We start from the raw sequence: 19,170 nt of genomic DNA, 5'->3' as shown, positions 1-19,170 counted from the left end.
AGAAAATTTTCAAAAACGAGTCCTTTACCACACTATCGAGAGTTTTTAGCTTGCCACCCCAAAATCCAAGCAGATTAACTGTACCTTTGTAAACACTTAAAAATAAACACAAATTTGAATATGGACTGGATATTAGAGATAATGCTGTTACTGTTAATTTTCTTAGGTATAATAATACCACTCTGATTAAGTAATAGGATCATACTTTTAGAAGCTATACGCTGATGTACTTAGCGGTAAATTATCATGATGTCTGCAACTTACTGAACAGTTCAGCCATAGAAAAAGACACACACGAGGTATCTCAAACACATACAGCTAAAGCCAATACAGCCACATGTCAACAATGGTTGAATTTAGGAGGTGGGATAACAATACCATACTCTCAACTTTCGAATAATGTAATGTTGAAAAAAATATTTAAATAAGTAACAAAAGCAAAGTCCTCCATACCCCAAAGTCACTAGGTCAGTATTTTCTGGGATGACTTCTGGATCCTCCCCTTCCTCAAGGCACTTCAGTTTATCAAGACTAAAACAAAAACAAACAAAGTAATCACCACATCCTGTCCTTAGCAAGCAGGAGTTGTGTCCTAAATACATCACTGAATAATTAAGCAATCAGATAACCAGAATTAAAGGCGAATTCTGTGCCAATATTCTATAAAGAAAGGGATATATGCCTGGTTGAAGGTGGCCAATACTGTTAAATGGAGAAATAGATTGTTATTTTAATATTTTCATTTAAAATAAATCACTTTGAGGAATATCTCAATAACAGTATACCCAGGAGGTCCCCAAAAGAGACCAGAGATAATCAAGGTTTTGACACTGCTGTGGTTAAATATCCTTCCAGCCTCATCATAAACTAAGGTTCCTCCGTCGTCAAAGTGTCTTGTCAAAGACATACACGTCGCTGTTACTCTGATTGCCCTCCTACATTAATAAGCACTTTAAAAACTAGTGAATAGAAAAATTAATCTTTCATGCGGCTCTCTCGTCCCTTCAATCCCACTAGCAGAAATTGTGCATTCCCATCACGGGACTTCTCCCGTTGTTCCGGGAAAGCTTTGATAGGGCGGCCCTTCTACCCCGGGGAGTAAACCACAGGCCCGCCCCCATGATGAGGCCCAGGGGCGCGCAGGAGCAAGGCTGCACCCGCGTTGACTCCAAGCCGCAAGAGCCCCTCGGCCCCGCACTCACCCGCACACCGCCCTCAGCTCGGCTGCCGCTTCCAGGCTGCAGCCCAGATCCCGGGCCACGGCCTCATCCTCCCGGCCGGAGTCTGCAACCCCTCGGCCCCCGGGCAGCGCCGGTGCCGGCGGCTCCTTCAGCGACAAGTCCCCTTCCCCGCGCAGCCGGCCAAGCCACAACTCCCCGAAAGCGGCCACATGGAAAACGCGCGTATTCGACTCAGGAAGCTCGTACTCTGGGAAGTTGCAGCCGCCACTGCTGGGAACCGGGTTCTGCCTGCCGCCCTCCCCGCCGCCACACGTTGAGCCGCCCCTGCTGCCTTCAGCCATGTTCGCCCCTCTCCCTTCCCGGCGAAAAGCGGCTGATCAAGGCCTCGCGGGGCTTGCTGGGACTTGTAGTTGCGCGGAGCCCGGGCCGGCGAGCAACTGAGCTGCACTGGCACAGCTTTAGACACTACGTTTCCCGTCAGGCCGCGAGTTGGGCCCGCCCCCGGGCGTGGCACCCCGAGCCTCCGCGTGCAGGGCTTGAACTCATTGTTCTCTAGTCTCGGCTCACAGGGGAGTGGCTGCGGCTTTCTTTTCACCGCAGCTTGTCTGGGGTAGTTCTCAGCCCGCTCGGTTACGCAGCATCGCTCTATGCGGGATAGGGTGGTTTTGGCACGCCCCTTGGTCCCCCTCGTTGTTTTCCTCTCGGCCCTGAGGTGCGGAACTTCTCCTTGACTCCAGGGTTCGAGAGCTGCGCTGCTGCCTCACTGACCCAAAGCCTGAGAGACTTGAGGGTCGAAGGCTGAGACCCGGGGCATGACTGGCCCTCCAGGTCCGGTTCGTTTAGAACCTCCTCAACGGCCCCATGTATATACGTGTATATATATACACGTATATACACGCGCAGAATAATGTTTATTGAGCGCCTACTGTGTATCAGACGCTGTACAGTATTATCCCTAACGTATATTTTTAAAAATCACAACAGCTTTTCCAGGCAGGTATTATCATCCCACTTTTGCTGTTGAGGAAGGAGTTAACTGCTAGGAAATAGAAGCAAGGTCGGAACTCTGGGAATTTATCTGTAAACTAAGAAACTCTCCCTCCAATCTGAGGACCTGAGGATGTGCCCTTAGACATAGCTTGTGTCAGACTGTGGAAGGGTTCGAAGGAAAAAAGCCAAGAGTTTAAATAAGCAAAGGCAGAAAACAGAGAAGTCACGGTGACTTGGAATAGTGGGGCTGAGGCCATCTTCTCCCCTAGACTTGCCATTATGTAAGCCAGTAATTTCTTTTATCTTTAGATAGTTTGAGTTGAATTCTCACAACCTGAAGACAATTAGTCTTCACAGTGCCTGTAAACCTTGCTCTAAAGCCCTTAACAGGGGAGCTCTCACTCCAGAGAATGAAGTCACGTTTCAGATGTAAGAACTCTAACATGTATCTGGAGATTGAGTAACATTGTCTTCAGGAGTGGAGACCACAATGGTTCCTGAGAAGCAGTGGGAAGGGGCAGGACCAGAAAGAACACAGCAAGGGAAGGTGGTTCACTATGAGGTGTGGCATTTCAGAACAGCATCTTTAGATGTGTGGATCGCAGGGATCAGGGGGGAAAGAAGGGTTAGTGGTCAGCACCAGCGGAACTCCTTTGAGTCTTAGCGTCAGCGGCCACTCTTTGGAATAAGTCTAAAGAGGTCCAGAATAACCACTGCAGCATAAAAATTATTTTGAGCTGAAGGCATTTGAGAATTGGCTTTTTTTCCTGAACTCCATTATCTTCCTAAATGTGGAGCCTCCCCAAAGAACTCAATTGTCATAAATCCCCTCCCCCAACTAGAGAAGATTGACTAGAAGTGGGCATCACACTTACACATCGTCACAAAGCTGTATCTCCCATCTGTTCTCCTAAAGACCTATTTATCTTTCCTGAAAGTCATTTGTTTTCCAATAAGTGCCCTTTCTCCTCCTCCCCTATTAAGAAGTCATTTGTTTTCCTGTAAGTGCTGCGCTCCCCTTCCCCTTATCTCATTAAGATAGTACATAAGCCCAAATTCTAACCGCCTCCTTGAGTCAACTTTTTCTGTGAACTCCCATTAATCTGTCTTTTGTCAGTTTAATTCACAGTTCCCAAATGACAATATAAGAGTGTAGAGGAAGTTTCTCCTCTTCAGCCATGGCAAAGGAAGCTTCTGGCCCTGTTGCAAGTTTGGCAGAAAATGGGAGCATTTTTAGACCTGGAACTAGGACCAGACAACAACAGAGAAGAGATAGAAAGATTCTAAGATCCCAGGATAGATATAGTCCTTGTAATTCTGGGTGAGTTTTGTATGATTCCTGAGGGAGGAAAAAAAACAAAAACAAAGGTTTCCCAATTGTGGATGTTGGAACCAACCACTGGGTTGAGGTCGTGGCATTAATTTAGAGACAGGATTCTGAGTAGTTGCACAAACCAAGCTTATGACTCTTGATTGGAGACTAGGAATAGGGAGACATGAGCTCTCAAAGTTTGCCTCTGAGCATTAGTTTCCTCACTTGACACGCTTACATGAGCTCATCAGGTGATGAAAACTGGCTTGCTGGGGGGAGCCGTGGCAAACTGGGGAGTACCAGCCTCTGTCTACAAAGCTACCATGGCTGCCATGTAGGAATGCAGGATTTCTCCACCAGAGCTTCCAACATTTCTAAAGAAGTCAGATATTTAACTTTTTAACAACAACAACAACAAAAGTGAAATCTCCTGATCTTCAAATGTGGGCAATTAATTTTGTTAAATTACTTAAACAAGGAGGCCATTAGATTGAGGTGGCTCTAATTCAATGGCAACCTGCCTCAGAAAACCAAAGTCTAAGTCTGTAAATGCCTCAAGGTTACAAAATCAAAATGCTAAGGACAACCAATCGCAAACAGCCAACTAGACTTCAAGCTATAACCATTCAATAATTGCTTTGCTTCTGCCTTTTCTCTATAAGATTCTCTCCCCAGGCTCCAGTCAGTGGAGTTCTCCTAACCACTTTCTGTTTGGTGCTGCCCTATTTGAATTGATTTTTGCTCAAAGAGAGTCAAAAATTTTAACATGCCTCAGTTTATCCTTTAACAGTTCATATAACATTTAAAAACAGTATTCAAACCAAACACAATACACATAGGCATCTGGCCAGTGGCCTACCTGTTTGTGATCTCTGATCTACTGTATCTCTAAAATTCACCCAGCTCCCAATTTATGTAATTCCAAAAGTGAACTTCTTTCGTCTTGGTTTCCAAAGTAATTCTACCACTGCCCCAAGGCCTCCTTTCTCAGAATTAGACTACAGGTAACTGGGAGTCTCACTTGGGGTTGAAACCATATGTTTCCCACATTTCAATAGTAACTGTCCAAGTTGTATTTCCATCTAGTTCTCTCTGATGTCTAAATCTTTCCTACAGCAAAGTCATTTATTTTATTCTTCTCCTCTGGCTTTGGCTTTTTTCCCTCTGAGTGGACAATTGGTCTGGATTTTTTAAAATAATTTTTGAATAAGCACATAATTTAAAAGGTAGAAATATCAACTGTATTATTATTGACTATATTCCAATATAGTCAATAACAATGTAATATCTTTGTATGGTGAGAGATGGTAACTACACTTATGGTGATCATTGTGTAATGTATAGAAATATCATATCGCTATGTTGTGCACCAGGAACTAACATAGTGTTGTAGGTCAATGATACTTCAAAAAACAAACTCGTAGAAAAAGAGATCAGACTGTGGTTACCAGGGGCAAGGGGTGGAGAGAGCGAGACTGGATGAAAGTGGTCAAAAAGTAGAAACTTACAGTTATAAGATAAATGAGTACAAGGGATGTAATGTACAACATGATTAACATAATTATTGCTGCTATATATTATATATGAAAGTTAAGAGAGTGTATCCTAAGAGTTCTCATCACAAGGAAGAAAATAGTTTTTTTCTTTTCCTTTTACTTTGTATCTATATAAGATGATGCATATTCCCTAAACTTATTGTGATAATCGCTTCATTGATGTATGTAATCATTATGCTGTACACCTTAAACTTATACAGTGCTGTATGTCAATTATATCTCAATAAAAGTGGAAGAACAAAAAGATACAAACATCATGCAGTGAAAGTCTCCCTTTCTATCTTTCCCCCAGTCATGTACAGCCCCTTCCTAGATTTCTGGAGGCAACCATAACCTCCAGTTAGCAATTTCTTGTGTATCTTTCCAGAGAAATCATGTATTTTATATAAATATATATGTATGTATGTATACATATTGCACACACACATATGTATGCATGTACACACATATTTTGCATACAATACATGCTGTTCTCTATTCTATACCTCATGTTTTTCATGTGAGGTTATATCTTAAGACATCCTTTTATATAAATATAAAGAGCATCCTATTTCTTCCACTGTATCTGTCAAATTTCTTTAACTAGTTCTCCCTTGAAGTACATTTAGGCTGTTTGTAGTCTTCTGCTTGTACAATTAATGCAGCAATGAAAAATCTTACAGGCAGTCATTTTGCTGATTACTATCTGTCCTCAGGCCCCAATTAAAAACTCTATTTAAAAATTATTCTTTTGCACTCTCTTGGATTACTCACCCTGGGGGAAGCTGGCTGCATGTCATGAGGACACTCAGATGTCACTATGGAGAGGCTGATATAATGAGGAACTGAGAAGAGGCCTCTTACCGTTGATCAGCACTAACCTGTCAGGTAGTTGAGAGAACCACCTTGGAAGCAGACCCTCCAGCCCAGTCAAGCCTAAGAGAATTGCATTCCTGCCAACACTAACTCATCTGTTCCCAGATTCCTAACCCACAGAAATTGTGTGAGATAAATATTTAAGCTGCCACATTTTGGGGTAACCTGTTACACAGCAATAGATAACTAATGGAGTGAGGTGAATACAGCCATGTATTAAGAGGTTAAATCGGGGCTTCCCTGGTGGCGCAGTGGTTGAGAGTCCGCCTGCCGATGCAGGGGACATGGGATCGTGACCCGGTCCGGGAAGATCCCACATGCCGCGGAGCGGCTGGGCCCGTGAGCCATGGCCGCTGAGCCTGCGCGTCCGGGAGGCCCACGAACCGCAAAAAAAAAAAAAAAAAAAAAAGAGGCTAAATCTATACAAGGGACCTTGCCAGAGAGGCAAGAAGTAGGGAAATAATTAAGGAAACATTTGCAATAATCCAGTTAAGAGGCAATGGAGGGTCTATGAAAAGAGACAAGGATGGGCTCATCCAGCCCTGGAGAAACAACCTGAGTTTGTACATTAATGATGATATCCTATAATAGCAATTTTAGTACATTAATGATGTTATCGACAACAGCAATTTTAGTCATCTGACTCTGGTTGATTAGAGTTCAGTTGGCACAGAATTGAGGTCAGAGGGGACAAGAAAGGGAATAAAGTTTTGGATAGAGAGATTAATCACAAACTCAGTAAGGGAACTTGGTTTTAGGGGGACTTGGTTTCGATAATAAAAATGCATGAAGATTCATCTACTTGAACAGCAATATTTCTAAAAATGACTGATTCTGAGAGTATTAAATGCTATTGCACCCACTGAAATCACCTTTCAACTGTGACCTTGGTCAGGCTCCTCGTATTGAATGGTGACTTCCTTCTCCTAGTCATCTTCTTTTGACTCTCTGTTGATCCTATCTTGTTGAATAGCATTTCCAATTGTGGGACACCATTTGGGGAACATTCTTGCCTTGAGGTGCTGACATCTTGTTTGGGAAAAATCTGGATAATCAAGATTATGTCCTGTTTTGTCTGTTCTTTCCTTTGCTTTTACCGCTGTGAAATACACACACACAGACACATACACATATAAAGGATTCTTTCGGTTAAGCGTTGTTTGTGTTTCAAAGCACTGATGAGTTTTATCTAAAAATAGAAATGATGCCTCTAAATTTACAAATACTCTTTTGCAATCCAACCGTCATCTTGACTAAGCATAAATCTCTACTGATCAATTACCAGAGCTACACTGCTGTGGCCATATTCTAAACCAACTGATTTTTCAATTGGGCTGGGCTCAGTCATTTACATTTGACCCATGATTAGCAGGGAGCATACCTAAATTTAAGTGGCAATTACAGCGTGCTGGATCTTTCTTAGTTTCGGGTTCTGTGGGGCAGGCATTCCCAAAAGGTTCAAAGAAAGGCCCTGCAAGAGCAACTGTGGAACAGCTTCGGCTACAGCCACGTCTTCTTTGGTACTTCTACTGAGAGGGGTAGGGCCAAATGCCCAATTCTCATTCACCCCTTAGGCATCGAGAGGCTTTAGGAAAATAAGAACTAGCCAGCTCTTTCCACAACACAGTTGAGGACACCTTAAAGATACCAAAAGGAGAAAATCTTTGGCTTGGTGCTGTTCCTGGATTCTCTGCTTCAACAGATTATATGTTCATGTGGAGGACTGCTTTCCTGAAGCCAGGGGACCATGTGGGAGTTTATCTCTGCCAAAGAAAGGAGTAGCAGAAGGACGGAAAGGGAATGTGTGACGGGAAAGACAGCTGAAGTACCCTTAGTCGTAAAGGCAGTTGGTAGAATAATAACAATAATTTAGTGAGAAGTAAGATTTATAACCTTTCAGAGGCCTGATATGAATTATAAGGAATTTTAACAACCGAGGTGGAAAACCTGAATTGAGTGTCCTCTTCACTTCTAAGCAATGATCCTTTTCAAAGCTGAATGACTGTTAATAGATATATATTTGCATAATGAATTTTTTAAAATAATCATTGTTTTTTTTTTTTTTTCTTGGCTGCGTTGGGTCTTTGGTGCTGCGCGCGGGTTTTCTCTAGCTGCGGTAAGCAGGGGCTACTCTTCGTTGCGGTGCACGGGCTTCTCATTGTGGTGGCTTCTCTTGTTGCGGAGCACAGGCTCTAGGGGCGCAGGCTTCAGTAGTTGTGGCACGAGGGCTCAGTAGTTGTGGCTCACGGGCCCTAGAGCACAGGCTCAGTAGTTGTGGCGCACAAGCTTAGTTGCTCCGAGGCATGTGGGATCTTCCCGGACCAGGGATTGAACCCGTGTCCCCTGCACTGGCAGGCGGATTCTTAACCACTGAGCCACTAGGGAAATCCTGCATAATGATTTTTTTTTAATTCTCTAAATTGTCTCCAACTAATTGTTTTAGGATACCTCTATTGTTTGCTGTTCTCCCACCATCCCCACCTCTGTTCCACGGATAAGTACAAATTAGGCAATTAGCTTTTTCCAAGAACAATGCCAAATTTATTGGAAGGTATTTAAAATCTTGGATTAACAAAGAGAGTGAGAGAGTCTACTGGTAGAAAATAATAGAATCAGAGAAAAGAAGTATCAGAAAACATTTTAGTCCCTTTTGATGATAGGGACTGTGGACATGGAGAGATGTGGAAGAAGCTGTCATTTTTTGGAGGGAGGCTTGAACCAGGACATTGTCTGACTCCCATGATGTGAGGCTGGTATCATCCTAAGATTCTGCAACCAAGCATACTTTTTTAAAATCTGTTGAAGTTCACCTATTACCTCTATGAGACACATTCACTGATGTAAGAGGAAAAGATCCTGGAAATGGTATAAAATGATTGAAGCTTAGAAGCTGTGGGACCAGGTAATGAAATACTCTCTGATATTAGATTTTGCCCTTATCTCAGAAGGAAAGCATCTTTCCACTGTAAAGTTTCTTTCTTTCTTTCCATACTCCTTGGAAGCAAGTCACTAAGCACAGTTCCTACTCATGGGGGTGTGGAGTGGGGAAGGAGTGGGAATTAAGTTTCATCTTCTGGAGCAGGGAGTAGTTACATATTGATAAGTTATTTGAAATCCTATAAGGGAGATTTGTCTCTTCTCCTTCACTTATTTAATTATTCAATCTTTTATTTATATCAGTGTGGACTCATGGATATTTATTTTATGTTTTGGACTATCACCCATCACTATGTATTAATCACGTGCTTCAGATGCTTTGACATCGGGGTCTTGCTGAGCCTGGAGAGACTGCCCCTCCCAGGGATAGCCAATTTCTAGAGATAGTACAGGATTCTCCTTTGAGTGTGCCTTTCAAATGCAAACCAATCTACCCAGAATGGGCACCCCGCCCCCCCCACCTCCTCTATCAGGTTCTCACTCTCAAGGTTACTATTCCTCTGCCCTAATTAGCCAGGTCCAGGTACCAGCCAACTACAGGCAGCCCCTATGCCCCAGAACCACTGAAATTATTTAAATCAGCCAATCCTAAACCTGCTTACCTTGCCTCACCTGTTTCTTCCTGCAGAAACTACAATAAGGGCTCTTGCCCACATTTCCCTCTTGCTCCCTCTGCCTCCTGATCAATGCTGGTGCTTCCTCCTGTGGCCCCCTGCTGTGTGGCATGCCCCCTCTTAGGAACCGTGAGTAACAAACCATCTTTACACTGGCAGTCATCTCTTGATCTGCTAGCCGTCACCATAGATGAATAATAATAAAACCTACATTTTAAAGCTACTTATTTATTTTATTGCTCACATTGTTCCAGCTCTGGTTATTGAGAGCTATTTCAGATCGGCTCCTGTGTCCCTTTCACATCCACCCCGTCCTCTTGTTTTTTGAGCACTTCCTTACTTTCCGGGGCAACAAGATGCTTCTGACTCATATACTCCCTGCCCAATGCCTAGAATCAGCCATTTCTCCAAGACACCATGGTTCTTTTTATTGGAGAATGGTATCACCATTGATTTTTGTAAATAAAGTTTTATTTACATGAACACAGTCATGTTTATTCAATTTCTCATTGTTTATGACTGGTTTTGCATTACAACAGCAGAGTTTAGTAGTTACAAGAGACTGAATGGCCTGAAAATCCTGAAATATTTGCTATCTGGCCCTTTACGGATGTTAACTAGACTGTGTGATCATTTCACAATACATACAAATATTGAATCATTATGTTGTACATCTGAAACTAACATAATGTTACATGTCAATTATACCTCAATAAAAAAATATGTAATTATAGTAAAAAAATGTTTGCTGACTCCTTTTTTAGATGAAGGTGACGTGCTTCTTTCTTTCTCTTTAAAATTTATTTTATTGAAGTATAGTTGTTTTACAAGGTTGTGTTAATTTCTGCTGTACAGCAAAGTGATTCAGTTATACATATGTATATTCTTTTCTCGTATTCTTTTCTATTATAGTTTATCACAGGATTTTTTTTTTTTTTTTTTTTGCTGTATGCGGGCCTCTCACTGTTGTGTCCTCTCCCGTTGCGGAGCACAGGCTCCGGACCCACAGGCTCAGCGGCCATGGCTCACAGGCCCAGCCACTCTGCGGCATGTGGGATCTTCCCGGACCAGGGCACGAACCCGTGTCCCCGCATCGGCAGGCGGACTCTCAACCACTGCGCCACCAGGGAAGCCCTATAACAGGATATTGAATATAGTGCTCTACAGTAGGGCCTTGTCGTTTATCCAATCTATATATAATAGTTTGCATCTGCTAATCCCAAACTCCCAATCCATCCCTCCCCTACCCCCTTGGCAACCACAAGTCTGTTCTCTATGTTGCTTATTTCTATAAGAATAGAGAGAGGTCTTATGGAAGTCCAAAAACTGAAGTGTTCACGAGATCTGACACCAGGAATCAACAGTACATTTTCTTCCACGGCTTTCTGGCCTCCATTGTGCATTTCCCCTCCATTCCTTTCCTCTCTATCAGGTAGTTCTTACTGGCCCCTTATGTAGGCTGCTAAGTTGCGGTGCGGGGGAAACTCCCCTTCTAGCTAGGTTAGAAGGGAGCAGCTGGTAAAGAGGAATTTAATTAGAGTTGGCACCACCTTCTAGGATGGTAAAGAGAGCCACGTACACCTCTGGTCATGTAAGCTAGTCCCAGGGAGAAAAAGAAAAAAAGCAATTCCTTCCAACACAATTATGCTTTTGCAACTTGTCGAATTAATGCCATTTTCACATACATTTTCCTTGTATATGATTAGACACTGTAGCTGAGAAAAAAACTACTCACCTTGGAGAGTGTTCCCTGCTTTTTAGGAACATTTCTAAAGATGTCAAGCACATCAAACACTAGGGATTATCCTCGTGCTTCCAGAGTCAGCAGTGACTAAGCAAAGCAGAGCCTCTCAGGTGCTCGAGTTTGCAACTCCCTGCAAAAGACAGAGAGGAGGACTGTCCTCTTCCTCCAAGGAGGGCAGGGGTTTATTGAAGGAGTGGGCAGGCATGGGGGCACCTTGCTGGAGGCTTCAAAGAGAGGCTACATAGGTGGAGAGGGGTTGAAGAGAGGGAACATTTATATTAGACTCCCTGCTTTTGAAGACCTAGTCTGGAAGGCATTTGCTGGTGTCTAGCAGAATAAAAAATAAAGTCCAACACCATTACAAGCCTAATCCTGGGTGATGAACATCTGTAGCTCATTCATAATACAGTGTGTATCTGGTCAGGGGAGACTGAGCAGCAAAGCTTCTCGGGAAGGAGCAGTAAGTGCTCTCTGATGGCTTAGTCGTGCTCCAGCAATGAGAGGGCAGAAGACACGCCTGCAGCATCGGGGCAGAGTCTCGCAGCACCAGAGACAGTCAGACTGCCTTTTCCCTTAAGGCAGAAAAGAAGAGATCTGTACTGCTTTGCCCCACATGCTTCATATTCGCGTGCTGCATAAGGACCCCTGATAAGGTTGCCAGATTTAGCAAATGAAAAGTGCGGGACATCCACTTACATTTGAATTTCAGATATACATAATGAATGAATAACTTTTTAGTATAAGTATATCCCATGCACTATCTGGGATATACTTTTATGAAAAAACGTTTTGTTGTTTTTGTTGATCTGAAATTCAAATTCAACTACTCTTTATTTTATCTGGCAACCCTATGCCTGGGTCTACTTCATAACCTTTCAGATCAGCTCATGATCTGAAACTGCCAGAAACTTCCCTCTAGATCTTTTGAGGGAGAGAGCAAAAGCTAGAGGCAGAAAGAGGACAGGACTGGCCCAGTTTTTCCTGTTTTGGAAAAGCCCTGCGTACCAGGCCGTGCTAGGCCATTGGTCAGCATTCAAATGGCCCTGTCCTGTGTCCACTTCCAGTCTAACCAGTGTGGCCATGGTCATGGCTGTTGGGAGGTGTGGTGGCCCATACAGAGTTTGTTTACATAGGTAGAAGGCAGTTAGGCATGTCATTATGTCCAGGGCACTTATGTCTGCCTGCAGGTTCCTTCACTCCAGCCCCCCTCCTCCCCCACTTCTCTACCTCACGCCAGAAGAGGCTCCTTTTCTAGAACCCGTAACCTGAACTCAGTGCTGGCCCCTCTCCTCCCTTAGTCTGAAGACTCTCACATATGACTCCGATGTTTTTTGACCTGCTTAACTGCCTCCTGACACTCACTCACTCTTGCCCCCATCAGGTTGACCTTCTAGCCTGCTTCTTTTCCTGCACTATTTTCCTCTGTTCATCCAGATCATTTAAGGCTCAACTAAAATCACTCAGTTCTGTGAAGGCTTTCCCACTCCAATCTGTACTGTTCTGTCCAAACTTTATACATTGTCCTGGATCACCTCAGAAGTTTAATTGGCCTATGTTTGTTTCCTTTCTTTTAAATTGAAAATCAAAATCATAGAACTAAAAACTTTTTAAGCACTCATAATGCCAACAACTCCAACCTAAAATGACTTTTTAAAAATTTTGTAATATGCATATATCATTTATACGGCTGCCTGCTGTCCCATATTTATATCTTTCAGCTTTTGTGATCTGAGAGGTAAGACTCCTTGTCACCCAGCTCCAAATAGCAACAACCCAAGAGGATGATTAATCCACCTTAGAGCACATGCCCACCACATAGCGTCCCATTCCTTTCAACCAGTGGCTGTGGCTAGAGAAATGACCTGTTACGTTTGGCTAGATCTAGATCACCCTGTGGCCACGGGATTAGGTACTATGATTGACAGAGTTCGCAAGTAGATGGGAGAACAGTACTCCAAAGGAAGGAACGTAATCATGGGTAGACAGAAATAAGAGCTGTCTACAAAAACCAAGATTCTTCTAAGTTTTGGTAGAACGACCCAATCCCCTCAAATCTGGTCATCCTTTGGTGAATTGAAAACAAAATTTTTGCAACTATTACATTGAGGACTGAACTCTCAGGCAATGGTATGTGTCAGAGGACACTCTAATTTGAGAGACACTGATTTTACTTAATTATACCTTCTTTCCTTTGAGTGTCTGAATAAATTTTGTAATAATCAGATGGTATGGAATGTCTAAGGAGGATTATTGTTCTCCTTCTTTTAAAGAGGAGGGCACTGAGTCTTGAAAGAAAGGAAAAAATTTAAAAGGCCTGTCTAACGACATACCCTGGCCCATTGCCTGAGGTAAGTCAGAACTTTTCCGCCTTGTACCTTATACCCTCCATGAGGGAGGCTCCTAAAGTTCAAAATATCAGTGGATTTTTGTAAAACTGGACGATGACTTCAGGGTATGCATTTTTATTTGTTTCCTCACCCGCCAAAAGTGTTTTAAATGAAAATCCTTCACCTCCTTTCAGGAATAAGGCAGAAGGAATGTTGTTTAAATTACACCCACATCATAAAAGTTCTGTTTCCAAATCTATCTGGTAGGTTTTCCTGTTGACAACATTTTGGTTTCACACAAGCCAAAAATTTCCTCTAACGTCTGTGTTTTTAAAGGTGCCTAGTCTCACATTATGTAATTGCTGTGAACAGTTAGCTATTAGAATATTACTACCCACATAAGAGGGAGGTGAAGCAAAACATTCTTCCCTTATTTTCTTTTGCCAGCCAGTTGCTGACTCATAGAGCAGTTTTAAAAAACTGTATTGTCTTCTGAGCCCTGTCTAACTTTGGTATTTGCTTGCAATGTATTTTTTGAAAATCTGTTTACATTGTTGAATAGATAACATTTTCACTTTGTTCAAAACTAAAAAATGTTCAGTGAAAAGTCTCACTCTCACCTCTTTCACTGCCTTTTCAGTTCTTACTGCCCCATACGCAATGGTAACCAATTTTATCAGATGTATATAACTTGTACAGCTTTTTAATATAAATGTGAACAAGTATGAATATATATATATATATATATATATATATATATTCTCATTTTACCCCACTTAAAACAAAGGGCAGTATTGTTCTAAACATTGCTTTTTTACTTAGCATTGTATCTTTTTTTCTTTTAACATCTTTATTGGAGTATAATTGCTTTACAATGGTGTGTTAGTTTCTGCTGTATAACAAAGTGAATCAGCTATACATATACATATATCCCCATATCTCCTCCCTCTTGCAACTCCCTCTCCCACCCTTCCTATCCCACCCCTCTAGGTGGTCACAAAGCACTGAGCTGATCTCCCTGTGCTATGTGGCTGCTTCCCACCAGCTATCTATTTTACATTTGGTAGTATATATAAGTCCATGCCAATCTCTCACTTCATCCCAGCTTACCCTTCCCCCTCCCCGGGTCCTCAAATCCATTCTCTACATCTGCATCTTTATTCCTGTCCTGCCCCTAGGTTCTTCAGAATTAGCATTGTATCTTAAAGATCTTTCATAATGGTAAATAGAGAACTTTCTCAGTCTTTTTAAAGTTGCATAGTCTTCCATCAAATGGATACGCCATATTTATTTAATCAGTGCTCATTAATTTACACGTGTTTTTTTTTCAGTCTCTTACAAAAAATGCTGCAATGATTAATCTTATACATAAGTCATTTGTTACATGTACAAATACATCTGTAGGACAAATCTCAGAAATAAGATTGCAAGGGTGAATAGTTAACGAATTGTCATTCTTGCAGTTTTCCTAAAGCAGTCCTACCATTCTTCCCTTCATGAATTCATCCTTATTCTCCAAAACTCATTTTAAACTTTAGCTACTCTGCAAAGACTTTCTGATCCCCTTTCTAAAGATTGTCATTTGCTTCCACATCAGTGCTCTCACTGCCTCATATTTGTACCCTCATTATAGCTCTTAGATTTTGTACTGAGATTATCTATTGGTATGGCAGTTACTTTCACTCGTCTATGATGTTCAAAAGCAGGGATGCTGCCTGTACATTTTTGTAACTCTAGGACCATGGACAGTGCCTAGTGTGCAGTAGATGCTCAATACAGATGGATGGATGCATATATTGATGAATAAATAAATATGACCAAAGAAATTTCTATTACTGGAAAAAGTTCCAAAAATTATCCTATAGAGAACCTAGGACAAATATCAATGTTAAATACAAGTGTGCATGATTATGCACTAAGATTTGGCTTGGCTAGGTGAGTTGACTGAAAGAGAGGTTCTGAACCAGGAGCAGGATACATTGAGCTCAGATAAGTAGTCAACAATTGAGATCTGGGGCTTCCCTGGTGGCGCAGTGGTTGAGAATCCGCCTGCTGATGCAGGGGACATGGGTTCATGCCCCGGTCCAGGAAGATCCCACATGCTGTGGAGCGGCTGGGCCCATGAGCCATGGCTGCTGAGCCTGCGCGTCCGGAGCCTGTGCTCTGCAACGGGAGAGGCCACAACAGTGAGAGGCCCACGTACCGCCAAAAAAAAAAAAAACAAAAACCAACAATTGAGATCTGTACTGGGTAAGGTTCCTATGGATGCAAGAACCAGAAACAGATCTTCTATCACTTAAGCAAAACTTAGATTTATTGTGGAAGTTTACAATAGAAGGCAGAGCTATTGTAAACAGCCAAGCCTCAGGAAGGGTTGGTAACAGGGTCAGTCCTTTAGAAACAAGAAGAGCTTGTGGGTTTCTCTCCTGAACATTGCCAGAGATGACTCAGCTCTTATCACTTTCTGTCTCTGTTTAAGTTCTCAAAGTTCCCAGGAAAGTACCGGATGGGTCAGGAGTCTCTTCCCTTGGATCATTCAGGCATAACTAAAGGACAGAATGGGTAACATAGGCATAGCCTTTTGGGACACCATTATGTGTCAGGCCGCCATTGTAATTCTTGACTACAGAGGAACCAAGGTGACGAGGTGTGGGTTTCTTATCAGGTGTGTAGGTCAGAATGACAAGGAAGCCAGGGAAACCTAGAAACCAGGTCAGTGGGGTAAGGAATAGGATAGGAGAGCAAACAGAAGCCTAGACATCAAGACTAGGGCAATAGGTCAGAAGTGGACTGACAGGCAGCCAAATGTGGAGTTGGAGTCATCTGAGCACATCTGGCCCCAGGTCAGGATTGGCTCTGGGAACTAGAAGAGGCCAAGCCTGCCCTTGGGAAATGAGTTGGGGAGCCAGTAGGAAGGATGTGCAGGCTGGGCCTGGCATGGACCATTCCTTGACGCAGAATTTGGAGCAGAGCTCTTCATTCATACGTACTTCCCTTCACTCATTGGCCAGCTGGCAGTGTGAAGGACTGGCCCAGCATGCCTCAATCCCAACAAAGTGTACCAATAACAATGCTCATGTAGGTCATTGTCTCTCGGTTATTGGTGTTTATTGGTTTTTTTCTAGTTGTTGCTATTTGGCCTTGAATCCAACTTATATGCTGGTGTGACTGAGAAAAGGGAGGACATTAGTGTTCATTTTGTGTCTACTATGTTCTAGACATAGTGATAGAGATCTCATATGCATTATTACATTTTAAAAGTATCCTCAAAATAGCTCTTTGAGGGAAGGATTAGGCCCCTTTTTATAGATAAACTAACTGAGGCAAGGAATGTGTCTTTGTCTGTTCAGGCTGCTATAATGAAATACCACAGACTGGGCAGCTTATAAACCACAAGTATTTATTTTTTACAGTTCTAGAGGCTTGGAAGTCCAAGATCATGGCCCTGGCAACTTTGGTGTCTGGTAAGGGCCCACTTCGTAGATAGCTATTTTTGTTGTAATTTCACATGGCAGAAGGGCTATGAGGCTCTGAGGCTTTGAGGCTCAGGCTATGAGGCTCTGAGGCTTTCTCTCTGAGGCTTCTCTTAAAAGAGCACTAATCCCACTCCTAAGGGCTCTGTTTTCAAGACCTAGTCACCTCCCAGAGGCCCTGTCACCTCATACAATCACCTGGGAGGTTACGTTTCAACATATGAATACTGGGGGAACACAAACATTCAGACCAGAGCAGAAGGTCTAATAACTTGAACAAAGTTCTCTCAGACCCCAATGCTCATATTTCCTTCTTCACAGCACTCTCTAGACTCTTTAGGGCCTCCTCACATGCACATTGGGACCTGTTTTCTTGATAGTGACTGTATGACAGCCATACTGCCACAGGCAATGGAACGTACTTGGAATCAGGAAACCTCAACTCTGGGCTCAGCTGTGTTATCAGTTAGGTGGTGGCTTAGTTTTCTCATCTGTAAAGTGAGTGGGTTGAACTAGCCAACATCAAGGCCCTTTTACTGCTCTAAAAATGCCGTGCCTCTGGTTTCATAGCCTTTGAGGCAATTAAAGATCACTTCTGCTTTAGAGAACTTTAATTTGGTCTGTAGCTATATGCCATGCTGGTGCCACGTTTTGTTAGCCTCTGCAAAGATATGTTGTATTCTTGACATTTTTCTTTATTCCTTTGCTAATTTTTTCCATGTGATATCATATATGATTCAGGGAAGCAGACTTGTACACCACAGCAGTGTGCTCTGGCATTCCCAAGGAGTCTTTGAACTTACCTATATAGTTTCTCAGGGATAAGGTACATTGCCATTTTCACTTTCACGATTGGCCCATAAAAGTTATTTTAAAACTTTCTCCCCATTTTTAGTGGTGAAAATGGTTTTTCAAATGTAATTCTTATTTAGAACTCCAAACTGTAAAGCAAATGTAACTGGATGTGAAAAAAAAAGTTATTACATCAACAGCTGAGAAAAAAAAATCCTGCTGGGGGAAAAGTGGTTTTTGGATTGGAAAAGACTTCTATGTAAAGAAAGTGAGACAAACTTTTGAGCACTAGAAGTGAACGGAAATTTGGAGGTGGAAGGATTGTACAAAAGAGTAGAGAAAGGGCCCGGCCGTACAGTGGTAGGCTGGAACTCAAGGCCCCTGAAACTGATGGAAGGATCTTTTCTAGGAGCGGGGTGTGTCTAATATTCAATTTTTAATTCTTAGGTTTCTGTGATGGAAATCTGAGTGTAAGTGCCTGACATTAAGCTTTTGATTGCCGAAGCATCCATTTCGAAGATATCCATCTTGAATAAACATACTGCCAGCATTGTGCTTTATAAGGTTGATAGATAGTCAAATCATAGAAAGTAGTAGAACATAGCAGTTAAGAGCACAGGTCTGATTTCTTAGTGTAGACACATCCTGGCTATATGAAACCAGGCTACTTATCTGTATTTTCATTGTCTCCCCTATAAAATGGAGTTTACAGGCTAGTTTTATTGCTTTATACAGCTGCACTTTCATTTTTGACCTAAACTGAATCACCCCACTTTGTCATTGATTTTTTTTCCTCCAGACTTGGATCTTAATGATTTTTAGTTTATCCCAAATACATGAAAATCTTCATAAAATAAAAGGGATAATTACAGATAAAACAACAACTAATAAACAAACTTCTGAAAGCAAGTCTATTGTAGAAATTTTAAACTACATCTAGTAATAGTATCTAATTGAGCATAGAGTTTCCCATGAAGGTAATTTTTAGTGGGATGGTTTAACTTTATCATTATCTCAAGTACTATAAAATAGGAGAAATCACACACACCTTCCACTTGTGGGCATGTGGATCTGCACAGGTGAGACCCCAGTGTGACACCCACAGAAAGATGGCCAAAGATGAGTTCCCTGGTAATTAGCATGGGCACAGTAGGAATAGGCCACAAAAGATTAGGGTTGACCAAGTTTAGAGATGTGGTTCTTATTTTCCCTAATAACTAAATCCTTACAGATACCCAACATTCCCAGAGGCTGCGTGTCTTTGTCCTTTTGTCACCCACCCCCACCCACCCTGTCTACTATCTATTTAGCTCTACCTGTGATGTTTCTTACTTCTTTTGGAATTTGCCAATAGGCTGCCTCTTCCCAGCTTAGATGCCCTGGACCATC

The 19,170-nt window shown here is 42.3% G+C and overlaps 1 protein-coding gene across 2 annotated transcripts in view; it reads right to left on the bottom strand.

Moving 5' to 3' along the window:
• Window positions 1–1,611, bottom strand: part of SNAPC3 (small nuclear RNA activating complex polypeptide 3) — a 44,139-nt gene extending 42,528 nt beyond the window's left edge. The window contains exons 1-2 of one of the 2 annotated variants that reach the window (XM_027105898.1): window positions 1,203–1,611; window positions 454–531 (exon numbers count right to left, since the gene is read on the bottom strand). In XM_027105898.1, the coding sequence (XP_026961699.1) occupies window positions 454–531; window positions 1,203–1,522 (398 nt within the window). In that variant the 5' untranslated portion in view covers window positions 1,523–1,611. The remainder of the gene's footprint in view (window positions 1–453; window positions 532–1,202) is intronic. The other variant, XM_027105899.1, reaches the window with a different exon arrangement.
• Window positions 1,612–19,170: the final 17,559 nt, after the last annotated feature.

The sequence above is a fragment of the Aethalodelphis obliquidens genome, unplaced genomic scaffold, assembly GCF_003676395.1.
Source record: "Aethalodelphis obliquidens isolate GAN/ISIS:26980383/991018 unplaced genomic scaffold, ASM367639v1 scaffold7, whole genome shotgun sequence".
Taxonomy (NCBI): Eukaryota; Metazoa; Chordata; class Mammalia; order Artiodactyla; family Delphinidae; genus Aethalodelphis; species Aethalodelphis obliquidens.
The sequence above is the reverse complement of the archived record's forward strand: the minus strand, read 5'-3'. Positions and strand labels throughout refer to the sequence as shown.